The sequence below is a fragment of the Micrasema longulum genome, unplaced genomic scaffold (genome assembly GCF_059751315.1).
Source record: "Micrasema longulum isolate JH-2025_06_02 unplaced genomic scaffold, ASM5975131v1 h1tg001064l, whole genome shotgun sequence".
In the NCBI taxonomy this organism is placed as follows: Eukaryota; Metazoa; Arthropoda; class Insecta; order Trichoptera; family Brachycentridae; genus Micrasema; species Micrasema longulum.
The window spans coordinates 100,441-112,648 of record NW_028278252.1 but is presented as its reverse complement, the minus strand read 5'-3'; the positions used below and the strand labels follow the sequence as shown (position 1 = coordinate 112,648).

Sequence of the window (12,208 nt, the reverse complement as noted above, 5' to 3'; positions counted from 1 at the left end):
TAAATTGGGCAGGCTTCTTTACTTACATTATTTATCGGAGCTTACACGAAAATTTAGCAACTTAGTAAGCTTGGCATTCCTTTTATATTACTTCGTCAACGTGTTATCATATAAAATATAAAACTCTTTTCAAAATATGATATTCATTATTCAAGGTATACATGTTTATGAGGTGCTAATTATGAATTATTATCAAAAAGGATCGAACGGCAGGGTCGGCATTTTAGAGAAATTGTCAGCTGATTAAGCGCCTCATTACAGTATGTAAATTCTGATAATATTGTATTGAGTCTGGATGGATAGGTCAAAAACTTAAAAAACAACACCCAGAAAAACTTAAACAGGGTTTCTTTGAAATGCGGTTGTTTTTAAACGGCGTAGGCTCACATTTTTTTTAAAACGGTGAAGTTTTCACTTTTTTTTAAATGTCTTAAAGGTTACAACTGGTTATGACACAGTTTCAGTTTAATTTGCTACTCCGTTGTGGAATTACTTTCAGTTTTTAGTGTTCTTTTATAACGGTAATGACTTTGTACAGTTAAAATCTTGTTCTAAAGATACGGATGGACAGGGGCACATGGCTGCGCGGGTGGAGTGGAGACAGGCCGGGGAGATTTCACGCATATATGTGTATGCACTTCTTCCTTAAGATATTATAATACGAGTGGGTATTATTATTATGGATAACTTATAAAGCGCCATTTTCGTAATATAATACCTCAAAGGCGCTTTGCAAAGTGATTATTTAATAAATAAATTTAATTATAACTTTTTGAATTTGTAATTTAAGCAAAACAATTTATTTTGTTATCACATGCTACTGATTTAGAGAACAAAATCTGTTAAATTACAAATGATTTAGAGAACAAGTGTTTTTAACTGTTAAAACAGCAGCTACATTTTTTTTACCACCTCTAGTAGCTACATTGCTACACCGGATCCCCAGCCTATTAGTCCATATTCCACATGATATACTTTTCTCGTGCATTTTTGCAGTGATGTTTCTAATGGTCTTGAAGGTTTATGAGGAGTTTATTAGCTGTGTTATTAATATGAGTGACCCATATTAAGTTCTCATCTATTTCAAGCTCAAGATATTTTATAGTTTTGAATGTGTTATGGTACATTTCTTCTTCTTTTGGCGCCCCTACCGGGGGTCGGCGACCATCATTCTGAATTCATCATGATCTTAGGCCATTCTAATCAGCGCTGCTGCATCCGGCACACCGAACCATTGTCTGAGATTTCCGAGCCATGATGCTCTTTTCCGTCCCATACCCCGCCTGCCCTTTATCTTTCCTTCCATAATAAGTTGGAGAAGAGCATACTTCGCATTGCGGAATATGTGATCAATGCATGAGGCTTTTCTTCTTTTGATATGGTACATTTAAAGGGTAAAAAGGGAAAGTTTCATAAAAAATATATTAATAAAATACTTTTATAGAATGGATTTTAATTTATTGGTAGGTATTTTACAAAAAAATTTATAATATACTAAAATCTTTACATTCAAGCGAAAAATTCACCAACAGATACAAAAAACATTTCATAATTTTCTTAATGTAGATACATACATTAAGTAATGTATATATATTTTTTTGCATATTACAAATCATGTTCATAAATAAATTCAGTCAAATTGTCTATAATGTTTGATAGTGTTTTTAATAAAGATAATAATTTTACAAAGTTCATTGATTGTACATTTTCTTTATTGCAATAATGTTGATATGCATATCGAATGGTAAATTTTACGTTTAATGGTCTTTCACAACGTTTAACAAAACAAAATATACACAAAAGTTGTATTCAATTCTGATAATCAGCTAGCATTGCTAAAATTCACAAAGAAATAAATTATAATCTGATTTTTTCATAAAAAACAGTTACCTATTTTCTAGTCACATATTTACACTACATTTTTTGGGGAGTACTTAAAAGTATCTTAATCACTATATTTATTTACATTATTTTTCTCACTATTTGCGACTGATTGAAATTTTATAGTAATTATTAGAATGTAAGAAGACATTTTGATTAACAGGATTAAATAAACACCATTTAATTAAGGGTATTTTTCCCTTCAGTGGAAAACAAATGAATTATAAACAAAATATCTCAAATTCTTAATCGAACTGAAACCACGGGGACACACCTTTGTAATTCAAATGGACAAACTAATATTTGACATGTTATTTTTCTGATTAATTTGGATGTAGGTACTTACATTTTATTTAAATAGCATACTGTTTACCTACATTCAAGCTTATAATTGTGATACAAAGTATCAATATTTTTTTGGTTTAACTACGCTTATTTAGTTCAATTAATTGTATCAAGATTATTAACTTTAAAGTTTTTCAAGAAATATCCAGAAAAAACATTAATACATTTGAGCTAATTCTGCAAATGCCCAAATGAATTAAATTATTGTTATATTAATGTATAACTTATAACACGTAATTTAACATTAAAAAAATGTATTGTGATTATCACAGCCATCAAAAATGACTTTTCGTGTATTGTGCCAGAGTTTAAGAAATACTTCACCTGGCTAATTATTTAATTTAAAAAATATTTTAATGCGTTTGAGGTTATTTCTCACATCCTACATTTAAAACGGCAATATTCGACACCAAAATATGAAACTGAAATTAGCCACATCCAAAAGAACATTTTTAGTTACGTTCTGTATACGGTCTGGTCTATTCACGGCGGCTTGTATAAGTAAAGTCTAGAAGACAAACCTGCTAAACACAATAAATGGTTTGGACATTTTAATGCCAAATGTATTAAATGAACATGTCGTGCCATTTGCACTCACTAGAATACTAATTTTTCATCTGTCCCCAAATCGTAGTTGCATATTCATAATAAGTGACCAAAACAAAGACAAAAAAGCAACTTGTCAAACTTTCAACTTCTCTCCTGAAAAATTACAAATGTTGTAATTAGCACTATTGTCTTCTAGACCATCGATATTAGGGTATACAAAATTACGTCTATGGCATATACAAAATTGTAAATATTTTTAAACAAAATAAAACAGACAAGACAAAACTTCATTAATGTTGCAACAAAAATATAAGGTATTGTAATTTTTTCTGAATTGGAATAACGCTAGGCATAGTTAATAATAAAGACTAACATTATATTTCTGATACTAAATTCTGTATTTAAGGGAAATTATTGAGCGTCGCTCGATTGTTTTTCTTTATTTTTTAACATGGCGAAAGCTGGTTTAAAATCACTCAACAAATATTACCAAAGCAACAAGAATAAGCTTACTTTATGGGATTGATCTGATTGATTTTTCCATGTCTGAGTAAAATAATGCATACAGTTCTGTGTGTGAAATAGACCCAGAGCCTTGGAAGAGTGTTTTTGACTCAATAGAAAACTCTCAAGTAAAAAAAGGAAATCGAGTGGAGATTAGTCCGCCTCATCGTTGGTAAGAGTTTCGCTACCATGCCTGAGGTTCCAGGTTAGATTCCTGACAAGGTCGGAATAAAATATGTATTTAAAAGGGCGATTTCCACTGCAATATTTCAGTCCCTAAACTGACACCTAAAGCGGAAGACTGGTGATTACCTTACCTTCATGTAACAGATGATTGAGCACTGCATTTACTAATGTAGTGCCCCATGCACCACTGGGTGTGGATAGAGAAATGATGATGATGAACAATAATTAAAAATGTTGTCGTTCAATATATCAGTGACATTTTTTTTCCTTTACAATATGATTTACGAACTCATTTATATGTATAGATATAAACTGATGAAACTCAGTGAAACATTAAACTGTTTGAAGTATGTATGTGCATTTACAGGGCTTATGAATTGTCAGTGGCTGGTTTAGGTGATCACTTTACTGTGTAGCAGTCACCATTTTTCCTATGTTTGATAACCTATATTTCTTCGACTACTCCATAGAGGAAACTCCATTTGTTGTTTTCAAACATTTGGACATACTCAAATTAAGTTCTTCACACTCAAATTACATAAAAGAGTAATTAAGAACTTTTAAAAAAATCTAATTAATTAGCTACAATTTTATAGTTAAGAACTTTTAATAAAGAGATCTACGTAGATAATTTGCCTCAGTGTGCATAGATCAATTTTAGCTACTTATCGATATTCTTATTATTTCAGATGACAACCCTGATTATGGTACTTGCATAAACCGTATGCTGCCCTGCCTAAGTCTAAAAGTCGTAAATTAAAAAATCATTTTGCATTCTTCTTTTAGTAAAAGATATTTGATAGCCTCACATATTTACCAAACCAACAAGTCATTTCTGCTTCTCAAATATGAGATATTCTCTTGTAAAACAATTTTGAACCTTGTTTGTGACAATTTAAATTTAAATAAAACATTGTCACCAATCTGACATCACAATTATCAAGGCCAAACATGTCGCGTTCTTCTAGGGACATATTTTTAAATGATTTATTTTTTAGTTATGTATGAAAACCTTTCTCCACAATATTCACAGTGATTTTGAAAATGCAATTACAGTAAAACCTCGTTTTTACGTTCCTCGATTTTACGTTTTCCCGCTTTTTACACCGAAATGTTCAGGACCCATGTTTCTTCATACAAATATTCCCCCCAATTAACGTTTTTTACATTTTTCATCACCCCGGTTTTACGCTTAAAATTTTTCGTTTAAAAAATTTTTTTTTTTTTTTTTTAAAGCCGAAATTATATCATAATAAAACAGGTAAACAACTTATAAAGGATAAATTATTGTCTTAACCTAAATTCAAAGTAGGTGCAGTGTAATTGACCTTTTTGTTCGAGTGTTCCTAGTTTCGATTAACCTTTAGGGTTAGTCTTAGTTTTTATTTGAACAAAAACGTCATATTGACTTGTACAAATCATGATACGCAGTTGACAAACGTTTAGTTAAACAATAAAGTTTTGATATCAATAAATTGCAATGTTTAAAACAACAATGGAAATATTTAAAGTTATAAAAAAGATGGTTTAAAAAGTTGTCATAAAAGTGGAAACAATTTTGACAGTTGTTTTTAGCGATGCCATAGAAAAAAAGGTGATACCGTATAAATAAAATTTCCCGACATTTAGGGGAAAAATATTATATGTTATTTTATGCAAATTCAAAATTCTATTTTTGTTTTTTTTTTATTTACACATAATAATTTAAACACTCTGCTTTTAAATCTAATAAAAAAACAGATTTCATAATATTGTTTGAAAAAATATAAAAATATTTTTATTGAAATCATTGAAAATATGTAAAAAAAAAAATTGACAATTTGCACTTATCACCGTTTTAACAATTTTTCTGGAAGTATATGTACACTATAGTGTAGCAAATCAATTTTATTTTGATGTAATTCCTATTTTTTCCATACATTTTTCATTTCCTCACTTTAGCGTTTTACTCAGTTTTACCCTTTTTTTTTCTTACTTCCTTGAAAAAGGTAAAAGGGGGTTTTACTGTAATTATTCTAAATCCATTTCATATATTTTTATCGGTATTTGTAGTATGTGATATTTTGCTATTCAGCAGATACGACTTTTAGCCTTAGCAGGGCGGGGGGAGTGAGTGATCCTATATGTATGTATATAATCAAACAGTTTCTAAAATTCATAACATCAAAAATACTATCAACGGTTAAATAATGTCGATTTTCCTCTAACGGGGTGATAAAAATTGTTTCGTCTATAACTGCATAGCAAACAGCCTTTACGGGTTTAGAATGTATAACATACAGCCTTTATGGGTTTAGAATAATTCGTAACAACTATTTATATGATTAATAATTTACAACACATTGTATGATGAGATTAAATTTGTACATCGGCATACTTAAAGTGAATATAAAAATCACATTCACAATATTTTAGTCTGCCTTCGACTAAAAGGAGTATTTATAATATTTTTTAAAAATGGTGTTGATAAATTACATCGGTATTTTTACATGTCGTTTATGTCACATTTCTCTATGTCTAGGCGGATAAAGAATACAGTTCTATATGTGAAACAGAACAATAGGACGAGTGTTTTGGACTCGACGGCTCCTCTGCCCCTGAAAAATCCTGAATAAGGAAATCGGATAAAGATAAATCCGCCCAGTTGTGTAGTGATTGACACCTTCGCCTACCGTTCTTAAGGTCCCGGATTTTAAAGGTGGTTCTACACTGCAATCTTTCATCGTCCTTGGACTGGCACCTGAAGCGTTAGATTGATCACCTTACCTTCTTATAGCAGATGATCCAGATACGCTGCATTTGTAGTATCAATGCGGTGCCCTATGCAAAACTGGGTGCGGAAAGGGAGAAGATAATGACTACATCACAATACCTTTTTTAAATTAAAATATCACAACAGAGATGAAGAACATTTTAGAGAAGGTAATATAGAAGTCTTGGCATTTACAGGGCTCAAGAACTGTCATTGGCTGTTTTGAGTGGTCACTTAACACACTGTGTAACATTCACCATTCTTCCCATTTTTGAACATCTATATTCCTTCAATTCTTTCATCTGTTGATGTTGTGTACCTTCTCTAAAATGTTCTTCATCTCTGTTGTGATATGTTAGTGTTAACAGCTCCCCGGGGAGTTGAATCCAGTCTTTGTGTACAAAAATTTGGACAAACTCAAAATATTGTTGACCTTTTTGAAAGTTCTTTAAAAGAAATTGGTCAAACAAATAGATTTGTTGCATTACGTTATCCATATTGAATATATTGTATTGCTTATATTATTTTTTTCTGCCCCGTGGTCTAATGGTCAGCACGTTTGTCTACCATGCAAGTCTCGGGTTCGATTCCAGACATGGTTGACATTTAAAAATGTATTTTCATACTGCAATATTTCGTAGTCTCTGGATTGGTCTCTGTCTCGCAGGAGTAAATCCGATCATCTTAGAACAAATGATCGAGACACTCAGCGACCAGAGTACCAATGCAGCGCCCTCACGGTGGTGATGTTAATGCTAGTGATTTCTTGTAGTAGGAGGGTTCGGGTTGGGTGTGGAGGGGGCGTTGGGAGTCCCGGCCCTAACTACCGCGGAGGTAGGACTGGCTGTAGATACCGATGGACTGACGATGCGTGCGTAAACTTGTCGCCCGCCAACCGCCCCACCTCCTGAAACAGGACAAAATTAAATTAGGCGAGTCATATTGTGGCGAAATGCGATCTAGGCCCTTACACACACACATATTACACATAATATGAATTTATCTTATTATATTTGTTATATACTGACACGTCCTAGTGAAAGAGTTCGCGCCCGTTACAAGTTGCGTAATTGGACAGCGGACCACCCGGTTAACAGGTTAACTTTCTGCATCGTAACTTATTGATGTAAAAACTGTATTCTTCCTAAACATGCGTCAACTGCATATTACAATTTAGTAAAATGTCAAAATTAGACACTTTAACAAAATCAATTACCTACTTTGAATTAAGTTTGAGACAACAATTTACACAATTTACACATTTTTTTATTTATTTTGATTTTATTCACCATTTTGGGCAAACGCGGCGGCGCGCGGCTCGGCGTCTTTTGACAGATCGAATGAGTTAATTGGGGGAATATTTGAATGAGAATGTATGGGAAAAAATGGGACCTAAACATTGGGCGAAAAAAGCGGGAAAATGTAAAAAGTTTTACTGTATATACAGTACATATTATATGTATGAAAAACAATGAAAACGATACTATTAGAAAACAAGTGGTTGCATAATAAAAATGAATAAGAACATTAAAAACCGATCAACAAAAAAATAACAATTTAAACAAGAACATGTGTTGGCCATCTATCGGCTATCAACTTCTCAATATCTCCGTGACCAATTTCACAAAAGAAAGCAGTCAACAACCACTTTAGCTGGAGTTTCATACTTTTTTTTTACAGTTAATAACATTTTTTTTTAAACTAGTGTGAAATGTTTTTCTTGGCACGGGGCATCCCAGTAAGGGAAGTAAATAAAAATACTGTCCTCGGAAGAAAAAAATTTGGATGGAAATTATTTTTTAGAACCAGTTAATCACGAGCCCAATAAGATATAATTTGGTAAATTTTATGCCTTATCATATTTTGACACTTTCAGTGTGTCGGTTGAGTATTTTGATTACCATTAGTTGAGTTATGTTGATGTTTATGAAAATCCAAAACTGTGTGCGCAGTATTAACATAAATTTAAAAAATATATTTTTAAAAAATAACGGGAAAATGTAAAATTGAGGAACATTAAACCGAGGTTTTTCTGTATGGAGGAAGAATTACCTCTAGATAATGTCTGATGAACAGGCAAGAGTTTGAGACCGTGTAATCTGGCACCGCTAGCCAATATGACCCTTCCTGATCCGGGATTATTGCCTCCAGCTACTCCTCCCTGAAACAAATTTAATAGATTAATATGTAAACTCAATTTATTTCAAGTGATCTGACTACTGATTACTAATTCTTCAAATCTAATAATGTATTCATATTTGAATAAAAATAAAAGGTCTTTATATTTCATTTATCTTAGTTAATACATCTAGTTTTTTAATTGAGCTTAATTAACATGTTTACAAATAACATTGAATATAACAATGATTATTACAATAAAATAAACCTATGAAAGCCGTTGCACCAAAAAAAGGTTTATAAATCTGTTTTATCGAGCATTTTTTTCTTTGTTTGTGAAAAAGGTTTATTTTTTTTCCAATAGATGGTAGTAATAATATCATTTTATGTCAAAAAACAAGAAAGTCTTCGGATTTTTTCACGTGGCAATTAAATTTTATTTAACGCAGTAAAAAAAATATTATGAAATAGGAAAAAAAAATTATGAAGAAAAAAAAAATTCAAACTTAAACAAACATGTGTTAAACAGTTTATAAATAATTTATATACACATATACAATGTAATTATTACATCAAACATAAGAATATGTTTATGCGTGCCCTACTTCAAGATTTAAAATAAAACTAAAAAAAAGTAAAAATTTACTAGGTAACCCGAAAGTGAAAGTTGAATAATTGTTACGTTTTTGTCAAAAAAAACAAAATAGGTTGATAATCCATTTTGACAAAAATGCAACGATATTTTTTTAACTTAACTTCTCTCGGTACAACTGGTCCAGTTACATATTTTTTCCATACTTTGTAATTTAAAATTATCACATTATTGTCACCTTGTTAAATTACCAGAATAAATTTACAGGATTGAAATATTTTTATTGTTGAAACATTTTGAGAACTTCTTTATTTGTGTTTAATAAAAAAAATATTACCTGATGCAACCTGATGGGAGACGCTTGTAACTTGAGGGCCTGCCCTCCCAACATGACACTAGTACTGGCCATACGCCCCTAAAACAATCACTAAATTTGTAACAAATGTTCGTAAATTTAAATTTTAAAAAAAATTTCCCTCACAGCAGCGACCTGTGCAAAGGGAACAAGATACATGTACAACCCATCTCTAATATCCATTTTTTGAAATTATGTAATTAAATTGAAGAAGAGGCGGAATTATATAATATGTCCACTCGATTTCCTTCTCAGTAGCTCAATCACAAATAACTATCAACAAGCTAATAAGCGACGAAATAACAATCTCTCACCATGGTTGTTTATCGTATTCGCGATCACAATGCAACATCCGTAAACACCTAATCTTCTTCCAAGTCGGTCCCTCAATGCTGAGGATCGTGACCACCATAAACACTTCTGATTAGTCTGTTCCACTTCATTCTGTCCTCAGCCCGACGAACCAACTCATCAAATTTTAGCCCCGTAGCCACCTTTTTCACCGGTGTAAATATGTAAAATATTCTAAAACTGCTATTTTGATTTATTTATATATTATTTATCATGCTATTTACTGCATTTAGCTGGCGGTTGGCTAGCCAAATGTCAAGAAAAGCAGTTGTCATAGTAATTGTAATTTAATTTTCACTTTTTTGTATTAGATACATCTTACTATTTTGCAAATGCAATACATATATTGTATTATTTTTTATAGTAAACAACGATTTTTCGCCAATGAATTGTATTGATTTACAAGGAAAACAAACCGACAAGAGCGTTGACTTAGAGATTACACACGCGTTGACTTATGACTGCGATAACTTAAGTATGTTCATTATTGTTCATTGTGATCGCTTAAATGCTTAGCATGTTTTTAAGCATGTCGATAGTTATTCGTGATTGAGCTACTGGATTTTTACACGAGTAGTAGCCATTGAGTCAAAAACACTCTTTGAGGATTCTGCTTCTATTTCATCGGCTTAGATATGGGCATTAACATTACACCAGGTTTATATTACATAAGTCAAATCGTAAGAGAAAGCATAATTGGATAAAAATAGTATGGGAAAACAATTACACAAATTTAAAACAAATAATTGATTTTTTTATTTGCAGTTACCTGGACAGGCGTAGAAGGAGAAGCCGCTTGAAGCCTCAGTGCCGGCCCTAAAAGATGTCCCCCCCCACTTGCTACACGTACCACTTGACCACTTGAAGATACTGAAATATTCACATTAAGTTATCACAATTTTTTCGCAAATAAACAAATCCTAATCTACATATACTATCTATGTGTTGGGTTGTTGAGGGGGCTGTAATAAAAGAGCAATTTGGCCAAGAAGAAAAAGTGAAGACACTGACCAATGTTACTAAGCAGCAGCGTGTGTTGGGTTGTTGTGGGGGTGGTACGCTGGTTTCCGGCCATCTCAGAATTAGACTGACTTGTTATGGTGTTACCGCTAGCCTGGAAAAAAAACAACCGATTTATGGACATACATACAGTAAAATTCCTGTTTTACGCTTTTCTAGGGAGCAACAAAAAAAAGGGTGTAAAACTGAGGAAAACGCTAAAGTGAGGAAATGAAAAATGCATGAAAAAAAATTAAATTACATAAAATTATAATTATTGTACTAGACTAAATATACTGCAGAAAAATAGTAGAAAGTGCCATAATTGGGGATTATTAATACTTACCTATGATTTCATTAAAAATATTTTTCAATCAATACTATTTTATTTTTATTTATTAAGGAAAAACAACAGTTGTTATATAAGAATACAAAATATAAAAAATAGTACATACATCCAGTTAAAGTTTTTCACAAATATAATGAGAGAACATGTTACAAAGTAAAGAGAAAAATAATATATTATAAAAGACATGAGAAAAAAAAGAGCTCTTAAGAAGGTTAAGGGGTGAGGAAATAGAGTGGAGGAGAGGGATTTTCATAATATAGTCGACCAATTCAAAATTTTGATATTTTAATAAAATAAACATAATTTAAGGAACATAAACTTATTACACACTGACAAATGTTTTATTTTAGTGTTTCAAATTTTTTTTTGCGGAAGTCACATAATTTTGTATTAAAAATATCTAAATGCGGACAAATGAAATTAAATTTGGAGCAGCTACGATAAATAAACGAGTTTTGAACATAATTTTTTTTTGGCAAAAAATTATTTAAAAAAATAACTTGTCGTGTTGACTTTACGGGACAATTGATTGAAATACACTCCAAGAGATATGGACTATCGATAAAATACTATGCATAATGAGTTTTTTTTTAATTGAATTAATTTAAAAAAAAAATATGTTTAAATAATTTTACGTAGTTACTTAACCTTAAAAATACAAAAATAACAATTTGAATTTGTATAAAATACATACAATGGTTTTTCCTCTAAATATTGGGAAATTTTATTTATATGGTATCACTTTTTTTAGTATGGTACCACAGAATTTCAACTGTCATTTACATTGCGGCAAAAATGTTTCACACTTTTATGATAACTGTTTAAATATCTTCATTTCACATTATTTCAAATAATATTTTGATTGCCAAATTTTTAAACTTTCTGCATATTAATTTATTGGTGTAAAGATTTTATTCTTCCCAAACATGTGTCAACTGCATGTCACAATTGAGTAAAATGTCAAAATTAGACTCTTAAACAAAATGGTCAATTACACTGCACCTACTTTGAATTTAGTTTGAGACTATAATTTATACATTTTTTTATTTGCCTTGATTTTATTCTCCATTCACGCGGCGGTGCGCGGCTTGGAGTCTTTCGACATATTGAATGAGTTTTGAAAAAATTTCAACGTAAAACCGGGGTTATGAAAAACACAACAACGTTGATTGAGGGGGATATTTGAATGAGAATGTATGGAAAAAAATGGGACCTTAACATTTCGGC

General features: G+C 31.3%; 1 protein-coding gene and 1 long non-coding RNA gene across 2 annotated transcripts in view; one reads left to right on the top strand and one right to left on the bottom strand.

Annotated features, from left to right (window-relative positions):
* The first annotated feature begins 39 nt into the window (after window positions 1–39).
* Window positions 40–11,012, top strand: LOC148277248 (uncharacterized). Its single transcript, XR_015823545.1, has 2 exons — window positions 40–155; window positions 10,399–11,012. It is a non-coding gene; the product is annotated as an uncharacterized LOC148277248 (long non-coding RNA).
* Window positions 6,742–12,208, bottom strand: part of LOC148277246 (uncharacterized) — a 39,048-nt gene continuing 33,581 nt past the window's right edge. Inside the window, exons 20-24 of the mRNA XM_088233141.1 lie at window positions 10,645–10,747; window positions 10,403–10,503; window positions 9,265–9,342; window positions 8,270–8,378; window positions 6,742–7,124 (exon numbers count right to left, since the gene is read on the bottom strand). Coding sequence (XP_088089267.1) covers window positions 6,973–7,124; window positions 8,270–8,378; window positions 9,265–9,342; window positions 10,403–10,503; window positions 10,645–10,747 — 543 coding nt within the window. The 3' untranslated portion in view covers window positions 6,742–6,972. The remainder of the gene's footprint in view (window positions 7,125–8,269; window positions 8,379–9,264; window positions 9,343–10,402; window positions 10,504–10,644; window positions 10,748–12,208) is intronic.